Source organism: Platalea leucorodia (genome assembly GCF_965183815.1).
Source record: "Platalea leucorodia genome assembly, chromosome: 1".
Lineage (NCBI taxonomy): Eukaryota > Metazoa > Chordata > Aves > Pelecaniformes > Threskiornithidae > Platalea > Platalea leucorodia.
This window is the reverse complement of record NC_138823.1, coordinates 61477430-61498507: the sequence shown is the minus strand read 5'-3', so window position 1 is coordinate 61498507 and position 21078 is coordinate 61477430. Positions and strand designations below refer to the sequence as shown.

The following is a 21078-nucleotide window of genomic DNA, read 5'->3' as shown; positions in this document are numbered from 1 at the left end:
AACAATCTTATGAAGAATTCCTGCCTTTCATGTGTTAAAAACTCGCTGTCCTCAGAATTCAATATGGATCATAGTATCAGTTCTTTGTTAAATTAAACTGTGTAGTTTAATGTTAGAAGTTTGGCTTACTGATAATGCTGATTGAGAAAGCTTATCTTTTAGGTCTACTTTGTTAAATTAATTATCCTATTAGAGCTGTGGTGGTTTTTTTTTCCTTTGTTAAGTTTAAGGGGCACTAGACAAATTTAAAGTTATGTCAATTTATAACAGGAGATGTAAATAATGCTTATGCATTATTTCTGGAGAGGCACATTTCATTCTCGATGCATTTTTAAGACATGCATAGAAATATGCTTTTGTAGAGAAGCATCAAATGCATGGAAAATGCTGTCTGCACTTGATACGTATGTGGTACATTTTGAAATATAGAAGTAGTTTAATAAGATGCTTGACATTTCCCCTTATTCTGATCCTTGTCTAAAAATGCATAGTTGGAGAGTTAAGTTGGTTGGCTTTTACAGTTGACTACTTGTTCTCCTCTGGCCTTTTGAGTGAAAGAGGGGAAAAATAGGGGTCAATATGCCAGCCCTCTAAGTTTTCAAAACCCCTTTCTTGGGGATCAAAGCATGATCAAAGCATGTGTTAGTGCCCCTAAAGGTTCTAGGAGCTTCATGGGGACTCAGGAAGCATAAGGTCTGTATTTCTGTGGAATGTATTCAGGTGTTAATCTACAGACAATTAATTTAAAAACAGGTGTCTGTCAATTGAAGTTAAGTGATGTGATTGATCTGCTGCTCTATAGTTGCCAAAAGTGAGACCTTCCTCACTTCGTTAATTGTTTCTCCTGTGCAGGCTCTTATGTCTGACTGTCTGCTGAGCTGTTTCAGCCTGTTTATCGGGCAGAAAAGTGTTTGCTTTCCTGGCTAGGCGAGTAGGGGAGTTATTTTGCTGATCCAACAAAACCCTTAAATGTCTTCCCATGTATTCTGCTGAGTAACAGAACTGGTGTGCAAAGAAGCAGGGGAGGGAGATGAGGTTCCTGGGATGAAGAAAATGAAGGGGAAGAAGACAGAACTGCCTCTTAGAGCAGTAGTGATCTAGTGGCAAGAGCTGTTCAGCTGGATTGTTTAACTTAATCTGCAAAATGCCTGATTTTATCATTTTTAGTATATGGGAAGTTGCTGTTAAAGTACTCACAGGCTTTTCATTGTTTTCTAAACGGAGCGTATACATTTCCAGCATAAGTGGAAAGCAGCAAAAGAATGCAGCAAAATATATTCAGTGTTATAAGTAGCTGCTCTTCATGTGGCTACTTGAATAATTTAAGTAAAACCGTATTGCAAGTGCTTCAGTTTTCCACTAGATGGCAGCAAGTGGAAACAGAAAAAGCCGCCTGAATCGCGAGACCTCTATTGCAGAATACTGTGCTAGTTGCACATAGGAACAAATTCTGTTTCTTCACAAAGGACAAAATATTGTATGACTCGTGAGGAAAGAAGTAGTATTCCCTAATAGAAGTACAGTTACGAGCTTGGTTGTGACTTCATTAGTAGACATTATAATTTATCTGTCTCTTCAGCAGTGGATGAGCATGCTTTTGTTGGATTAAAAATGGCATAGTTAAAACCATGCACAAAAGAAGAAAACAGAATATTATATTTTACTGAAAGCGAAGATACATCTTTGTTTAAGCTAAGATATATAGCATCATTGGAATATCAGCTATAGGTGTATGTAGAGTATTAATTCCTCAGCTCTTGGAAGAAACATATTAAACGTGTTTTTATGAATCTCTGTATAGCATATAAAATTTGTATATGGAGTTTATCTTTCAGCTGTTCTACAACCAGCTTCAAGAATGTCAGTTACCAGACTGTTAAATGCAATAGAAGTAATTTTTTTTGTCTTCTTTTTTTTTTGGGGGGGGGGTGGGGGTGGGGTGGGGGGTGGGGGGGGGTGAGGGGGGGGCTGTCTTTTCTGCATCCAAGTAAAAAAACATGTTCTCTTTTAATTGGGATGAGGTATTTTGGCAGAGGTTGATAACTTGTTACCAGGCACTTGCAAAAACACCTGACTTGGTTTGATTGCCTCCTCCTTATTTCTTGTTTGTTCCTAATAAATAAAGAATGAAAATGTCCAGGGAAAAATTGTATTTAGAGTATGTTATGTTGCACGTTGTCACTGTTGACAAAGCTTTGTTGTGTGGTTGTTTTTTTTAAAGTTCCTTTGAAAAGATAAAATTATTTTCTTATCTCTGTAGTTGGCCTTACTTTTTCTGAGGTGCCACCATGCTTTCAACTTGAGTACTAGGAACGTGCTCTGCACCTTAAAATATTAAGCTTTCTAGGAGTTTAGAAAATTTTCATGTATAAGTATTAAACTTGTTCACTTCTAGGTTTGGAATTGAATTTGAATTAAAAAAAAAAAAAAAAACCACCACCTAAAATGTGTAAGAAAATTTAGAATAATTTCTATGAATTCAAAGAAAAATGGGAATCTTGAGTAAATGCTAAACAAAATTTTCATGAAATAATTGAATATGGATTGATAGCCACAGTTAAGGCTGAAATCATCGTCAGTATTACATGAATTACAAACGTACATGTGGGGCACTATTAGACAAGAGTGAGAATGCAGAAAAACAAGGTTTGCATTGCTTCTGCTGTGAAGGAATGCCACCTATTATTTATATTCATTATTGACAACTGTAGAAAATTGGCAAAGAGCACAGGAGATTTTTCACCTTACTTATTTAATGTATTTTAAATCTTTCTTGTTGAACAATGTACTTGTGCAGTATTAAATTTTCCTAAACCTGATTTAATTTTGAATTTAGGGCCTCTTTGAACAGCGGGTGATACTGGTTTATCTCCAGAGATAATTTCTAATCTTTTTCCTTTTTTTTTTTTTTTTTTTTTTTCTTTTTTTTTTTCCCTCCTCTCTCTGGATCTGTGATACTAAACAATGCTTATGCATGTGAAGGTCAACTGCTGAGTAATAATTGTGTAAAAACTCTGTAGATCATCTGCCATATCTAAAAGAGATGTAGAAAAACTTTGGTTGGTATGGCTTATTCTTCTGACTTGACAGGTAGAGGTCGATTGATATTGCTGGTTAGTTGGACCATGGCAATATGGGATTGAATTTTTGGATCATGCTTTTGCCTTTGTGCACTAAAACACTTAATATGTTGTGCTAATAGTACATTTCATCATATACAAGGCTACTATCTGTGATGTCTTACTAATTGGCAAGTCATAAAGGTACCAAATTTGCAGTCACTATAGGTATGTAAAATGCAATAACCTTCAATAGCGTCACTGACACAGATATGAAGGAAGAAATAATAATGAGAAGTGTGCTTGTACTATTCAGGTGATTCTATTCCGCCTTCCCTCTTGCCTTTAAGGAACACACACAAAGTGAAGATTAATGGATACCCTTTTAAATGATGTAGGAATTATCTGAATTGCAGTGTTTTACACAGTAGTTCTTTATATGTATAAACTGTCTGTTTTATGTTTCTAGTGACTTGACGATCCCTACTATTGTTGTACTGAATACCTCCAATCAGCAGTATTTTCTACCAGATAGGCACATTGAGAACACAGAAGACATGGTTCAGTTTATTAACAATATCTTGGATGGTACAGCTGAAGTAAGTCTTCATTGTGACTTGGAATATGTTGGTTGGTGTTTATTTCCTTAGATGAAGGAGGAAAAAAATTTGGTTACTCTGATTGTTACTCCATGTGGTTTATTTTCCTGTCTTGTCTTTCTTGGGATCTGTCAGTGAATGCGTGATTGTGAATTTTTGAGGTGTGCCTTTGCTCGCTGTTCTGACTGCAGAACCTCTTGTAGAAAGCAAGCTTTTTTTTTCTAGCATAATGTTAGCTAACTTCTCTTGATATTCCTTTTACTGGTGTCACTGGTAAATGGAGAGCTTTTTATTCATCTCCTGGTTTGCTTTAAATGCATTTGTTTAAATTTTTCTTTATAGTGTATAATTCAACTCAAACCTTTCTTTTGGGAGATAAATTAATAAATCCAATAGCTTGATGAATGACAGGTTCAGATTAAAAAAACAATTGTATACTTTCTTTGCATATTACAAACAGACTTACCCCTCTCTCTCTGCTCTAAAACTAAAAATGAGCTGTCTTTTGTTAAAACAACAAAATTAATAAATCCATCTGGAATTGATGGCTTGGACAATTTTTTAATATTGGCAAAACAAACTCAGGTTTCCTAATTCCCTTTGCGTACTGTAAGTTGGACACACGTTGTGTGGACACAACTATGTTGTGTGCATGAAGAAAGAGATCATGGATCAGAGTTTTTATTTGCTCTTATGGGGCAAGAAGGCTTTGCCATGAAGGGGAGCAGTGCCAACAAATTGTTTGGCTGCTCCTGGGAGAAGCCTATGTTGGTTTAAGCCCCAATTCACTGTATATTGAATGTTTACTGTGTTAGCTGAATCCCACTTTACATTATGCCAGCAGTTTTAGGTCATTGGGTGGTAATGACAAGTAATGCTGTAGATAGTTTCAGTCATATGGGGTACTTTGGTTTATTTAATCTGACAAATTGATGTAGCAACATAATATAGGTGGATTTGCTTGCTGTTCCTGACTTTACTGGCCATGCTTCCAGTTGCGAGTTGAGGGGTAGTTCTGTAACTTATTGTAATGCTTTGTTAATTGCATTGAATTATGTTATCAACATCTATTTTACTCTATTTAAATATATCCTGGTTGAAACAACAAATGAAATTGGCTTCTGTCTGTTTTTTAATGTTCAGGAAATTTGTTTGTGATGCCTGGTGTTTTTTGTAATAGTGTCACATAGGTCTCTCTACCTTTTGTTTGCAGTATTTCAGCTACAATGATTAAAGGTCTGTCTAAAGTCACATCTCTATGTGAGAGTCCTAATACAAGACAGACAATATAGGATGTGACTTCATTTAAGCTAAATGGTGTCTATAGACATAAAATAGCACTACTTCGGCTATGTTCAGGCACAAGAAATTGTGCAGCTGTTGAGGAATGACAGTCTTCAAAGTGTGCTGGTAAACAAGTAATAGGATGCAGACTTTCTGAACCACAGTGAAATTTGAGAAGTATAACATTCCCCCCCTCCCTTCCTTGGGAAGTGTTGGATTGTTCACCTTGACTTTCCTGTTATTTTCTGAGAGTCTGTTTCATCTTTGTGGACTTTTTCGTAATTTGAGGGGTTTTGGTCAGGGTCAAGTGCTAATCAGTTGACTTCCAAAATGCATGTTTTCTTCCCATTTGTTTCTCTGGCAACTCAAGACATGCGAAAACTGGTCCTGTTAACCGACAAATTGCCTTCGGATTCATGTAGTTATTTTGAAGACTGCTAAATTGGGTGGTAATGTAGGTATAGTCTGTCATTGCTTGACACAAGTATTCTTTATTACACCTTTGTATCTTCTTGTTACTTAGTTCTTAGATTATTCTAACTGCTTCTGTCATAATCCGTAAATAGATATTCATCAGCTGCAGGAAAGTTCAGAAGATCTCTGCAATTTTATAATTGTTACATCAGGACAGTTGGTAATTTCTGTTAGTGTTTCTCTATGGTAAGAGAGTGGAGTGCCAGTCCACTGTTAAAGTTTGCACCGATTGTTTAAAACAACCGTGAGAGAATTTTTCATGAGACTATTGAAATGTTTATCCATGCTTGAGAAGTTGGAGTGTCTGGGCGTCATGAGATACAAGAATAATTACTTTTCATTTCCTTCTAAAGGGACTTAAGATTGCAAGGTCTGAAGAATGAACTTTTGGAATCATAACTGAAAAGTGTCAGCAGTTTTGACATGGTTCCATTTGAAATTTCAGGCACAGGGTGGTGATGGACTTCTGCAACGAATCAAGAGAATAATCTATGATGCCAAGTCTACTGTAGTGGTAAGTTTTATTTTTTGTTAAATTAGATGGTGCCCTTGTCAATCAAGATGCAAATATTTTCAGAGGGTTCAGAAATATTTTTATGTAAGCTTATATTATATATATTGTGTATATATTATAGGTATATATACATTAGGTTTAAAGCAAAATGAACTTCTTGACTAAAGTTTTTAACAGTATTTTCCAGTGTGCTAAATATTCAACATATGTTAATTTCTTCATTTTTCACTCCTTTTCTGCATTAGTCTGACATATATTTTAAGGGATAGAACAGGGAGGATTTAAAATCTTTTCCTTGACCCTTTTGACATCCTTTCACTGAAATTGATAGCACTTTCACATTCTGAGAAATGTTATGGTTTCAGTCTAACTAGTTAGAGCATAAGGGGATTAAATACTATAGAATCATAGAATCGTTAAGGTTCGAAAGGACCTCTGAGATCATCGAGTCCAACTTGTTAACCTAACTGCCTGGTGCACCTCTACACCGTGTCCCTAAGCATCACATCCACACGTCTTTTGAATACTTCCAGGGACTGATTGTACCACTTCCCTGGGCAGTCTGTTCCAATGCCTAACCACTCTCTCTGTGAAGAAATTTTTCTAATATCTAATCTAAATCTCCCCTGGCACAACATGAGCCTATTTCCTCTTGTCCTATGGCTTGTTACTTGGTAGAAGAGACCGACCCCCACCTCACTACAACCTCCTTTCAGGTAGTTGTAGAGAGCGATAAGGCCCCCCCTCAGCCTCCTCCAAACTAAACAACCCCAGCTCCCTCAGCCACTCCTCATAAGACTTGTGCTCTAGACCCTTCACCAACTTCGTTGCCCTTCTTTGGACATGCTCCAGCACCTCGATGTCCTTCTTGTGGTGAGGGGCCCAAAACTGAACACAGTACTCGAGGTGCGGCCTCAGCAGTGCCCAGTACAGGGGGAAAATCACCTCCCTGGTCCTGCTGGCCACACTATTCCTAATACAAGCCAGGATGCCATTGGACTTCTTGGCCACCTGAGCACACTGCTGGCTCATGTTCAGGCAGCTGTCAACCAACACCCCCAGGTCCTTTCCTGCCAGGCAGCTCTCCAGCCACTCCTCCCCCAGCCTGTAGCGTTGCATGGGGTTGTTGTGACCCAAGTGCAGGACCTGGCACTTAGCCTTGTTGAATCTCATACAGTTGGCCTTTGCCCATCGATCCAGCCTGTCCAGATCCCTCTGTAGAGCCTTCCTACCTTCAGGCAGATCAACACTTCCACCCAACTTGGTGTCATCTACAAACTTACTGAGGGTGCACTCAATCCCCTCATCCAGATCATTGATAAAGATATTAAACAGGACCAGCCCCAACACTGATCCCTGGGGAACACCACTGGTGACTGGCCAGCAACTGGATTTGACTCCATTCACCACCACTCTCTCGGCTCAGCCATCCAGCCAGTTTTTTACCCAGTGCAGAGTGCCCTTATCCAAGCCATGAGCAGCCAGCTTCTCCAGGAGGATGCTGTGGGAGACAGTGTCAAAGGCCTTACTGAAGTCCAAGTAGACAACATCCACAGCCTTCCCCTATACTTCATGTAGTTTTAAAGCAAATATTTTTAGCATCTTTCTTATAAGTTAATTATGCTTAACAGAATTTTATTTGGAAGATGTACACAAATCCATTTCTTCACTTGTCCTACACAAGCAGAAAAAACCTGTGCTGTGAATTTAAATTGAAACTCATGTGTTTCTGTATGAGTGGCTTCCAAACTTCTGTGAATGTGCAACATTTAGCCATCAGTTTCTGAAACCAAAAGTCCTTCCTCCTGTGCCATTAAACTACTCTTTAATAGGAAGCTGTCTAATAACATAATGTTTCAGCAGATCCCTTGTTACTCAAACTAATTTTTGAGAATAAGACACAAACAAGAGGTGAAACTGGTTGCTTCAAAGTGTTATTTTAACACTGTTAGAACAATTGTTTCTCAAGCTTCACACAATGAATAAGATACACAGTTGGCATGTTAACATTAACTATCCCAATGCAACATTGTAATATTTGAACTTCTAAGTCTTTTTTTATGAACATATACTAGGAATTGTTAAAATGAAGTCTTCTCCTCCTTTCTGGGGGAAAAAAACAAACAAACAAACAAAAAAACCACAACACACAAAAAACCAACAACAAAAACCCTGTTATTTTAGAAGTTTCTGAATACACAGAGTAATAAGAGAAGTAATGCAGTAATTTTGTATGTTCACTGAAAGTGTTCTTTACTTCAAATTTGTGTTTCAACAGTCTGTGTTCAAGAGTTCACCACTTCTGGGATGCTTTCTCTTTGGGTTGCCCCTGGGGGTCATCAGCATTATGTGTTATGGAATCTGCACAGCTGATACAGATGGAGGGATAGATGAACATGAGGCAGCTAAAAAGGAAAATGGTGATCGGGAGCTCACGGACGAAGGCAGTGAGGAAGAACAAGAGGAGGAAAAGAATGGAAAATATACAGAACTTTCAGATGGAGAGCTTAAACAGAAAGACATAATGGAAAAGAAAAAAGACTAATTTGTTTAGCAAAAGAATTCGCTAGAATTTCCAAATAGACTTATTTATTGAAGGTAGTCATTTATTGATGATCTTCATGAAAGAGGACCTTTTTGTCTGCATTATGGTAGTTTTGACTTGCATGCATTCAAATTTTATCAGAAATTGACAGGAAAAAAATTATGGATGTTCTCTTAATTGTCTTTAATAGATCAACAAAGAGCAATTTAAAATGAAGAAATTTGCAGGTACAGTTCTACACAGCTTTTTGAAGAGTTTTGTATTGTTCATTTCCAGAACAGTGAGATAATGTTACTTGACCTTAGTGTATGTCATGAACTACTGCTAATATAGCCCAGCTAAACACTCATTCGTATAAAATTAAGGCTGAAAACTAAGAAGGATTAAGAGATCTGTAAAGTCTTTCAGAGCCTGATAGCTAAAGACAGCTTAGAGTTTTCCAACAAGTCATATATTCTGCCTGTTGCACTTTATTTTGGAAAAAAAAAAATCCCAAACTTTTCTATTTTCTCAAGTTAAATGCAAATTGTTAGGAATTGGAGGATTGTTTTATCATGTAATAACACAATTATTGGCAGTCAAGAATGTTTACTTGATATAAGATGTGGGAGTTATATGTTAAATTAAGTCTTTATTAGCGCTTTAGCAGCTAAAAATATTGGAAGACTATATTATAAACCTTTTAGAACATGATTGCCGGTTAAATTGTTTTGTATGAGTGCTTACACAAACTTATAGTGCAAATGATCTTTAAGTTTTCTGAATCCACAGTACAACTTTGATAAAGGAAGGTGTAAATATAAACACCCTTTCACTGTTTTGCATAACTCTCTAATGACAAGCTTTTTGAATGGTGTAAATTTGTTTTACAGTGTTTAATTCAGATTGATATATATCTTTGAAGTAGTTGGTGTTGATACTTTTGTTTGAGACTGTTACCTACTCTGAAGAAGGGAGTTAATGGAGCATAATATTAACGTTCATAGAGATTGTTCAGTTCAATGCATTTTTTTACCTGTTTAATCATAAAAGTCACTTTTAATACAACCCTGTGACTGAGAAAAGGACTAATTTATATCCAGGGTTAAAATCTCCAAGGATAAGCCATAAAGCAGCCTTTGGCATCAATGTCAGGGAGAGTACCACAGAAACAAAACTTGTATTGCTCTTCCTCTTAGTATTCATGTTGGGTGGGTTGTTTGTTTTTTGTTTTGTTTTGTTTTGTTTTGTTTGTTTGTTTTTTAAGGCTATATTACTGTACAATATAGATTATGATGTCCTCCTTATAAGGCAGCTTGATCACACAAATTACTATGCTATAGCACTAAATTAAGTAATTTTAAATAAAAAACATGGGTAGGCTTAAATAGACAAGTTCTGTGTTTGAGTAAACCTGATGATGATATAAATCATAACCAGGAAAAATGTATTGCATCCTTTTTCCTTGTAGGAAAGAAATTTGATTCTTCTGTTTAAGTAGCTTGGTAACAGCTGGCTTCATGTTGCAGTGCAGAGTACAGTAAGTAGGTGCCTGACTTCAAGGCTCTGTTATGAAACGGTATAAACAATATCTAAGGAGATTAGAAATTTTTTTCAGAAAAATTCCATGTCTGATTTTGAGTCCAATGTTTTTCGTCTTGGGAAGAGAGGAAAAAAAACGAGTTCATAGAATACTGAGTAGCAGGTGTCTGATATGGGGTTTTTTTTCCCCTTTTTGTTTTCTTCTTTTTTTCATTTTTTGTTGTTATAGCTAGTTGTACATAGTGACTTGAGTTTTCTTGCTTTTTGATTTTATTTTATTGTTTTGGCAGAATCTTGGAGGTGTAGTTTTAGCATATATTTGAAGAGTGAGATGCTTAAAAATGTGTTTAGGAAGTGTTTTAACATGGTGTAGAGCTCTTGAGTTGTTTAAAAAAAAAAAAAATAAAAAATCACTGAATGACAAGCCTGTGAATTTCTCTGGAGTTTCACACGACTCAGTGCTGATAGTCAAAATGTAGGACTATTAAGGCAGTAATATGTTTTCTTGATTTGTCTATTAAGACTTAAAATACAAATCAATTACATATTTAATTTTGGCTCAGGCTGGAAACCTGCAGCTTTTGACTTAATAAAGAAACTGAAGTGGTCACTGGAACACTGCTGTTCCTTCTATGGCATGTAATAAAAAACAATTCTGAATTCTGCTGCACTGCTAAGAACTGTTTCAACTGTGAGCCTTCATTTTTGTGGTTATTTTTGTTTGTGTTTATAATCAGTAGTAGCCAAACAACTTGTTGAGAAATCTGAGATATGGACCTGTGTATGATAAATACTGTGTAAGAAACAGATCACACTGGGATCTGTTAAAACTGTAATGCTCAACTGCTAGAGTTAAGAGGAAAACATGTCTCAGTCACTTCTGAACTGTAATATCAATCAGATGTATACTGAACTGTTGAAAATTAAACTTAGAAAAGTACTGCCATTTTCACCAAATCCTTCTCCCAGCTATATTCAACAAGATACGGGGAGAAAAAAAGCATACAAGTCATATACTGGGTGTCAGAACTGATGTGAAATTAAGAGTTTTGCTGTGGTCATGCAAGTAATCTAGAATGCTGTCTGAGGGGGGATCTGGCATTTTATTTTTTTCCTCAGTCTCTAAAGGTTTCTTAAAGCAACTTCACTGTAATAACTTTGAATTCACGAAATAATGCTGCTTTTTTAAGTCAAGTGTAAGCCTTTTGTTTTTCTGTAATAAAAACATTTAAAAGAGCTTGTTTCCTTTGCTTAATTTACACTGTGTTGAGCTTAGATACTACATATTGTGTAGGAGGCCGTCTCTCCTGGGACACTCATAAGCATACTTTAGGCCCTGAGTAACACAGTAAAGAAATGCAGCTGGTAGCTTTTAAGAAGAAAAATTAGTTCATCCTGTCTGATACCTTTTTGTCAATATTTTGAAAATACTCTCTAGAAGTAGGAGTTAATGTTTACTTGTCTTTTATTTAGTGAGCATCCTAGCAGTATAGAACTAATGCATTTCTGAAAAAGAAATGTTAAGATACCAGTCCATTCCATTGGCATACTCTCAAATTCTTACAAGAGTTTAGTAGAAAAGGGAACCTGAGGCAGACTGTTCTAGTATACATCTTCTTCTGGAAGAACTTGCGTAGCCTTGAGACTTGGACGTGCACAGTCTTACTGCTTCATTATTTACCTAGGCTGTTTTAACAGATACTGTCCAGACTGTGGTGCTCACTGCTTAAAGGATGGAATGGTTACACTCTGCTAGATCTGATGTGTTGAAGATGGCACAGAAGTGCTTAATTAATTTGAAGTATTTAAGTAAGAAGTTTAGCTGGCTCTGTCTTGGCCCAGAACTAGTTTACCCTGTTCCTTTCTTGTCAGCATGTCTGAAGAAGTGGTTGTACTTGGAGGAGTGGGAGGGTGGAGAGTTGTTCTGATGACAGCCAAAAGCTCAAGTTGGTGAAAAGGGTGCAAAACCAGAATGCACTTCCCTTAAGCTGTTAAAATCTCATGAGACTACAGATGTTTCAGGTTGTATTATAATGTGACAGAGTGGTACTGGCTCTCAAATCTTCTCAGGAAGCAAAGCAGCTTTCTGCTGTTTTGTTCTCATCCCTGAGTACATTGCCAACAGATTGAATCGTATGAAGCTGTTGTATGTTCTATTGCTGTAACCGATGAGACAATTTTGACAATATTGTGTTGAATGCTTTGTTGAACTCTTAACTTGAAAGGTTTTCGTCGTCTGCCTAGGCAGTGTAGACGTTCCTGAAACAGTTCTCTCTCTCTGATTTCTGAAATTTTAACCATTTTAAAGGATTACTGCTACTATCCTGTGTATCAATTTACTGACATAAAGCACCATTTAGCAGCTGATGTGAACTCTCCTGTTGATAGCAAACTTCCTTCTGCTTATACACCAAGGAATACAGAAATGTTTGCAGTTGTTTAGTAAGGATAAATAGACTACAAGTTTTTTACATAAAGCATTTTTGAATGGAGTACTGTGGCTTTTAACAATAAAACCTGAAAGATCTAGAAGGTTCTTTGAAGAAGAGCAAGGAAATCTTTAAGACGATTACTAATTGAGAGGAATAGTATTGCTTTGTAGCTCAGTTTCTCCATAAGTTTAGATTGGAGAGGAGAGAAAACATCACTGAATGAGTGTGTAATTTGACAGGTTATTTGTACTGAAAACGGTTTTGCTTTTCTAGCGTGTGCTTCTGTCATTTCACTTTCATTGCATCACTTCTAGTACTCAGCAGCCCCTGTTGCAAGGTTGGTGTGGTCTTCAGCTGGGTTAGTGACTGTCCTGCCCAAAATGGTGGGTGGGTTTAGGCTGTTTTGAGTTAAGAGATTGAAACTTTGGTAAGCACTAAGGCTGACACCTGAAGGGGGTGAAAATGCATAGGCAGGAGAAATGGGAATGGGAGAAAGGAATGGAGCAGGGCCATGTATTCTATCTGTGTCTTATGTTTTGATATAGATGAGCTACATTTAATATACATGCATAGCTAGTGGGAGTTTAAGTCCTTCCAAAAGAAATCTTGTATCTCCATTTACTTTACAGAAAGCCTTTGGCTGGATAAGTTTGCCTGACAGAGCAAGTAGCATTACTACCCAATCAAGATTACTTATGGATGTTTTTGCTGTTTCTCAGCAGAAACATACACTCCAAGTCACTCAAAATAACATACTTCAATGTTCATCGTTTGTTTGAAACAAAAAGCAAAACCCAGCTCTCTTTCATCTTAGGTTGCTACACCACTACTTTAAAGGAATAATAACTTAAGAGTATATTTAAATTCTTACAAAGGTGGCAACTTGTAGTCTTAATGCTTTCAGGACTTAGATTGATCTAATCAATAGTGATTTTTATTTTCATCTTAAAGAAGTGTTGGGGTTTTTTTCAAATAATAAAAAAAATATTGCAACAGTTGCTGCAATTTCATTCTTTTTACTTGATTAGTGAATGTTGACTCTTAATCCAAACCAGACAATGTGCTGTTCATAGACTGTAAAAACTTTAAGTGACTCAATATTAAAAGAAAACAAAAAGACTTTGGGACTTCAGTACGTAAGTTTTTAATCCCCTCTCAAAGTATTTTTTTTTCTTTTATGATTGAGTCTTTTTGACTTAGAACTGACTGTAACTCTTTAGTTAATCTTTAATTTTTTTTCTTAGTATGCGTCTTTAAAAGAATTTGCCTGAATATCCTGACAGTACACTGTACATTAAAAATTGAAATGCAGACTGGTGTTTTGGATGGCCACTGGCTAATTTTGTTTATTTCCTCTTTGCTTTTGTAAAATATGTCTTTTTTCATCTTAGCTTTGCACATCAAGCCAGTTGAGCTGCTTCTACTTAGCACTTCTTGCAGGATCACACAACTCCCTAAACATATGCTGTTGTCCTCAGGTCTATGTTAAAATTTATTAGATAACATTTTCTAAAAGCAGACTTGGAGGGGAAAAAAAAAAAAAAAGATAACACTTAGAAGCTATCAAAATATCAGAGTGTTTTTGTAAGACATTTTTTGAGATTCTTTTTGTCAACAAACATGTAAATCTTCAAGTATCAGAATAACTTTCCTGTCCCTAAACAGAACATTTGTTAGAAAAGGAGGAATTACAGAAAAAAGGTTGTTCTATGGTAGGCTGCATCTCAAGTAGGGGAAGGCATGTAGATGGTCTGTATAGAGACATAAAGTTTCCAGGAACAGAATTCCCCTTTGAAGTAGGAGATCTCCTTTTGTGTAAAGTGGAAGAAAGCTAAGGCTTCCTTCTTTTCAGTCACTACGAAAATGAAATTTGAGGGCATTTCCTGCAGAAGATGGGAGAAATACTTGTTGGCCCAGACAAGTCCTTGACAATGCATTAGTTGCTCCTGAGCTGGAGAAAGAGATTGCCTTCAGCAGATTTATCATTTAATAGCTGTGTCTGAGTCTCAGTGGAGAAAATAAATTATCCTGTGCCTTCATGCAAAATTATGCATTATGCAAATAACACTTGAGGATTGAGTTAAACCTTGAGATGGCAATACTATGGTGCATATCTTCGCCCTCTTCTTCCCCATCTTTTAAAAATATATACTTTTTTAAAAAAAGAGTTGCAGAAGGAATGCATATTTTTATTCTTCACGGCTTATTTATGAAATCCCAAAATGCTTCAAGCACATCCCAAATGCCATGGGTTGCAAGAGATGATGCAATATATTGTGGTGTTAACTTTTTAAGATCTATCTGATCCTGCTGTGAAGTAAGAAGTATCAAAAGGCTTTCAGAGTGGGTTACAGAAGAGGAAGTATTTTATAAAAGGTAAACAGAAGTATTGTTCTGTATTGAGTGCCTCTGACAGACAGATCTACCAGAATATGAAAAATACTCTTTGGAACAGATCTTTTAAGTAGCTAAGAGCTTCTTGTATCACGTTGTTGTAATTTAAAATAGAAGGATTTCTAGCAGGGTGAGAGTAAGTAATACTTGGGGTTTAGAACAAGATTTAAATGCAGATATGAATCTTGACCTGAACATAGTATATTTCTATTTTTACACTTTGCATCATGTGGTGTTATAATTTAAGTGGTCTGTCTTAAAGAGGAAAGCTGTCAGTGCATTCATGTGACTCTATGTTGGGTTTTAGTTTCCAGAGAGTTTCCACCTGGAATTCAAGTATAATGCAGAAGCACGGGGTTCTTTCAGTGGGCTGTAACTCTACGTCAGCTTCAGTTGTCAGAAATCTAAATGCTAAGACATACTAGAAATAAGATGTTGAGTTGCTCACTTAGCCTTGCAAAGGCTCAAGCCATGTATGGAAAATTAAGCAAAAGCAGGCGTCGTGTGTTAGCTAATGGAGAACAATTATCTATGGCTTAAACAATCCCAAGGAAGAAGTTGCAAGGCTCCTTTTAGTTTTGTAAATAATGGTTATGAGGTGGGAGGAACTTTTCATATTGACATCCTTAACTGTTGCGTCCAAAAGGTGTTGATCTGGAAACATGCAGCATGGCTCATAGGGGAATGAAGTTCATAGTGAGAGCTAAAGGCGCGATGATTTTAAAGTAAGACTATTCCTCATGTTAAGGTGCAATGGAGGCTGGGAAAGAGCTATAAAGGAAGTGCATAATAAAATAATGAAGCCTGTAAGATTCACATTCAAAAAATATGCTACTCTATCATGCCAGTCTTCTTAGAAGAGTGTTGATAAGCCTGAGGTTACATAAGGATATGCACCATGTAGGTCAGAAAAAGTGAAAAGTTCCCATAGAACTGGCCGTTCTTTTCATTTCCTCCCTTTAGAAGAAAAAAATGCTTCAGTGCAGACCCTTGGTGTGAACTAGCACGGCTGAGCTCCAACACCAGTTTCTTTTCCCACGTCATTTCCTAGAAGCCGGAGCTCGACTGCACAGAGCAGTGGCTCTGGTAGCTTCTGTCGCACACATGTGGGTTAGCCCCAGTGGTTTGCAGAAAGAGCTGGAAGTTGGCCACAATGAACATGAGCCTGAAAAGTGGCAGTAGCAGAGACTTCAGGAGCCCCAGCTTTGACATGCAGGACGTGTGCTGCTGTGGTTAGTTTTAATGACCATCTGAAGACACAGGGAAGAGGACTCTTTCTAAACACTTTAAAAACTCATCATTGCATTGCTGTGATGATGTATCATAAGGTGAGGAAGAATACATGAGGTACAGAGGTGAGCAGACACAAAAGCCTGTGGGCTATTTCCTCTGTTCAGGCCCATGCACGCTCATTTGAAGCTAGGACAAGGCCACTCCATTTTGGAGACAGTGAGTTCATGATCACAGATGTAGGTTGGTCTGTGCCTGTTGGTCCTTGGGCAAGTGAACTTGCCCTGTCATGTTTAAATTAGAGTGTAGACATGCCATGGAGCATTAAGTTCAGTTTCTGGCCATCTTCCTTTGACGTGGAGTGCAGTTTTAGGCAACTTACTTAGGCCATAGTTTCATTATACTGCAACTTTAACTGCTGGCTTAAGGAGTTTTGGTCCTCATGCCTTTGTACACTACCCTTCAAATTACAGACACACCAGCTGTTGGAAAAGCAGTGTTGTAAGTGGGTAAATTAACTGATCCAGGTCAATACAACTCTTTAGACAGAACAGTATGCCAGTGTATGAGAGAGCAACAAGGGTTTGGAGGCAGCAGCGAAGTGGGAAACTTTTTAAGGGTATTTCATGACACAGTGACTATGCTGACTTAGGTATTTATTTTGGCCTTTGCTTACTTCCTCCAGAAAACAAAGGTGATTTGGCCGAGTCCTTACAGTGAAGAAACCGTGGGTTGCTATCCCATGATCTCTCTTTGAGTAGTGCAGTAACATTGTTTGTAATGTATCTTAACCTCTCCTTGCTAGGAGACGGTTAAAATGGAAGAGGAAAAATCTCAAGTCTTGTCATGTTAGGCAAAATGCATCTTGCGCAGGATATAACTAGGTAAGAGTGGGAAGGATGCATTTCTTAGAGTCTAAGTATGGGCAATCATTGTCATAGTGATAGGATGACTCACTAGGTTATACATTTGTAGATAAATTCTGCTTTACAGTTCTTCATGTACATTTAAAACCACAGAATGCTTGAAGTATGAGTCCAGACTCAGCAATCCTTTTCATTTGTGCATGACCTATGCAAATAACTAAGAGAAACAGGAGTTACATTATAGAAAGGGACAGGGTTTTCAGACTTACATTTTAGGAGAGAAATTTGTTTCGTGTATAGAGAAAAATAACTACATAAATTCTAGACTAATCTGTCTGGCATGTAGCAATTGCAATTGTTTTGATAGAATTTTCCTAATGAGAATCTAACAGCTTTATGAGGTGGATAGATTGAAGAACTGTTGCAAGAGAAGGTCACATGAAAATCTCAAATGTCTTCAATGCTTTAATTTGGAAGCACTTTTCTGAAGTTAGATGAGAACATTGTGGTTGTAACCTTGGAGAAAGAGAGGATACAGTACCAAATGCTATATATATATTATGTTCCTACTAACGTGATAGAAAAGCAAAAGGCACCTTTGACCAGCAGTGGCCAGAGATGTATGCTGATGACTAGCCACACCTTTGACCACTCCTCTTGGCTGAAGAGAATGCTTTCTTCAACTAGTTGGTCACTTGCCTATTGTAACTATTAATTCATTCTGATCTGTTTCCCTTCTTTTCCCCTCTCCTATGATTTTCATTGTCTCTTTTCCATTTGTATTGTACCCTCTAACTCTTTTACCATCTCAGTTTCCCATCCCCTTTTCCAAGCTTTTCTTGATTCTCCTTTCTTTCCCTCCCTATATATTAGCAATCAGAAATATACAGAAAATGTCAGACAATGATGAAACAATCTGTAGTTAAAAATCTTCATTCAGGCTACTGCTTGACCTCTCAGGTTATTTCATAATGATGATGTTTCCTTAGTGGCCCAACATGCTCAGTATTCTGGTATCTTACATAGGCTTGTTCATTAATTTTGACTGGATGAGTTGAAATTAATAGGATATTTTATTATTAAAATAAGGAGAAAGCTTGTTATAGGTAACTTACAGATTTGAGATTTAACAGGTTTATATGCAGTACATAAAATGTCTTGTCTTTAAGCCTTCCTCTTGGCAGTTGTCACACTTCACTCCTATATTTAGAAAACAGAAGAATTTTAGATTTACCTCTTCTGAATTTTTACTACTGTTAATGAAGAATTTAAGGCTTCCTTTCAATGAAGACCACACAGATAAGCATTTGCTGATTCATTTTGTCTTGACCTCAGATGATAAACATGGTCTTGCAAATTACTTCTTTCCCTCTAGCCAATTATTAATTTCTGTGATTAAAATACTGTAGATGCAAACTTATCTGCTACTCCTGTTGTTCATACAGTTAATCTTTGGATCAGCAATTGATGTCTAGTTAATTAGAATATGGATGCAGAGCATATATTTTTCAGATTGAAAAAACAATTATTTTTTTCAGAGGGCTTTCCTTTCATCCCTGTCTCCTGTTTTTATAGTTTTGAGTGAAATCTAGAGAAAGCAGATAATAATGTGATCTAGAAGTGAGTCATTTTAATGCAATGGCACAATGCCTATGGAAAACACAATGGTTACTGTCAAACAGCAGTTGATATGTTTGGTCTCTTGGCAAAACTATTTTAACTGAGCATAACTAATGCTCTTTGTTTTTCCAGAATGCCATAAGGGCACTCTGATTCTCATCTAGCCAAGGTATATTCATGGAGACATCTTTCTCCTTCCCCTTCTTTGTTAATGAAAATATTAACATAGAAACAAACTATGTTATTATTTTGTTTATTAATATTTTTTATTAATATCAATAATATTAATAAACCCAGTCCTGTGCAACTGATAAGCTGTGTGGGTAGTTCTCATAATGAAAATATCTCATTTTTCTTGTTTTAGACATGACCAGTGCTTCTGTAATATTCACAAGAATAATTTCCAATTAGTCCAAATAGTTTATGCTTGAGCAGAACTATAAAATCTCTGTGGATTCTTCAAAGCTTTCTACCACTGTAGTTTATTACCTTTTTGCAAGGTAATTTTTTTTTGTGAATTGCTTATTTGTCAATGGCATTATGTTAGCAAACTTCTGGTTGTGCCAGTTCTAAATTTCTGTGCAGCCAACAGAAATGGAACAGGAAAAATTATGATCTGGCAAACTCTTTTTTATGATACAACCCCCAAATATCACAAATTAAAAGTTAATTTGCCTGTGGTTATTAAAGCTTAGGCATTAAGACTGCTAGTTAGTATAATTTCTAGTATCTGTGTCTGCTGCAATGAGCTGCAGTGTTTGATTTTATTTTTTTTTTTATATGGCGCAGTTTAGGCTATTCCACAGCTCAGGTATCCCAGAAAAAATTGTGTTAGTCTTGGTCCTACAGCACCATAGTTGAGGTCTGGTAAACTGTGATTCATTGAAATATTTGAACCATGGTGTCTGGAGATGGAAGACTAAAGTAATACTTATTATAATCTTATTAAAGATTATAACTGTCAATCATTTGCATAGTGTACACGTGACTCAATTACTGGGGAGGTTAATAGGGAAAATGTAGATTGTCTTCCCTGAAAAATAGATTTGGAATACCATGGGCGGTCTGTTCCGCAGAAAATTAAAAGAATATCTCTGTAGTTAACACTGTGCTTTTTTCAACAAAAATGAAGACAGTTCTGGACAGTTGCTTGTGAAAACAGACCATGGAATTTAATTGGGATTTCAAGTCTTAATCTTCCAGCAGTGCCTCTCTGTTAATATGTTAATATTAGTAAATGCCAAGTCTCTGAATCTAACTCTGTGTGTTACTGTGGGATCTTAATAATTAACAGCCTAATGAAGTCCTCCTAGTGCAAGGCCACTGGAAGTCTCTGAAATATAATTACGTATTTAGAAATAATTCAATGGAAAAAAGCATAGTGATTTTCAAAATAATTTTCAAAAAATAATGTTTTCAAGTCTCTTCCTTTAATGTTTTGTCTTTGCAAACATTCTAATATGTTCCCCTCATGATCCCCACCACTCAGAAAGCGCTTTGTGACTCATTAGTTACAACCGACTAATAAAAATCAGAAGTGGATTTTAATGCTTTATATTTGAAAATAATTGGTAGACACAGTTTAAAATTCTAACATATACATTTGAGAGAAAGACGATTGTCAATTAAACCCCCCTACAATCAAAAGAGAGACTACATTGCTACAATGAATCATGGGTTTGATTCAGCTGTAAAATAGTTTCATGCATTCCACGTTTAACTGTTAGAGGTTTAAGTTAAAGTTGTAATATTAGTTGTAGAGCTAAGTTCTTTTTTCTGTGCCAGTTTCACTAATAGGAAAAAGAAAAGGAAAAAACCCATGGGTTTGATAATGCAATTCTTTTGAAATTAATAGCAAATTAACTAATTAAATGTGGACAAAGAAGTCACCAAAAGGTTCAGTAATGTGCCATATATACCTTACTTGCCTACATTTTTTCACTTCTGATTATAATGAGTACTTTTTATTGTATCATGGCATTTTAAAAAAAAGGCATTTTACTCCAGTTGTGTTTAGAATACCTTTTAAACCAAGTGTTTTATAGTGATTCTTAATAAAAAATGAGAAGTTAGTCTTGGAATGTAACTTAGAGTACAGTTAGCATTAATTTTTTTTTATAATCATTAAGTCATGTGGTTTTTTTTCTATTTAATGGAAGAGCTTTTATTTTTAAAAAATTGCTTAATCTTTTTAAATTTCTCTTTTCTTAAGTTTGGGAAGGAGAAGTCACAGTCAGGTTAATAGTATGTCTGGTAGGGAATAATACTATTTTCCTGTTATGTTCTGTCATTTTTACTTACTCGAATTACTCCAAGAATTTCTGAATATATTTTTTAAAATTAATTTGAAAGAGTCTCATCTGAGTGTTTCAGAAAGTTCAGTGTTTAACATGCCAGATACAGCCAAACTTTTGTAAGTTTTATATTTTACGGATGGATTGTCAGAACAGATACTTTTCAAAGGTCAGTACAGTAGCAGAATACAGATTTAAATACAGATATTTCATGGTATAGACAAGAATTGATATATAAGCAAGATT

General features: G+C 36.3%; 1 protein-coding gene across 3 annotated transcripts in view; it reads left to right on the top strand.

Annotated features, from left to right (window-relative positions):
* TMX3 (thioredoxin related transmembrane protein 3) overlaps positions 1 to 11224 on the top strand; it is a 31811-nt gene extending 20587 nt beyond the window's left edge. Inside the window, exons 14-16 of one of the 3 annotated variants that reach the window (XR_014229112.1) lie at positions 3529 to 3658; positions 5770 to 5930; positions 8209 to 8268. Coding sequence is in view for 1 of the 3 variants with exons in the window: in XM_082320920.1 (XP_082177046.1) it covers positions 3529 to 3658; positions 5862 to 5930; positions 8209 to 8475 (466 nt within the window). In the remaining 2 variants the exon portion in view is untranslated. Of the gene's footprint in view, positions 1 to 3528; positions 3659 to 5769; positions 5931 to 8208 lie in introns of those variants that run through there. The other 2 variants (XM_082320920.1, XR_014229113.1) reach the window with 2 other exon arrangements.
* The last annotated feature ends 9854 nt before the right edge of the window (positions 11225 to 21078 follow it).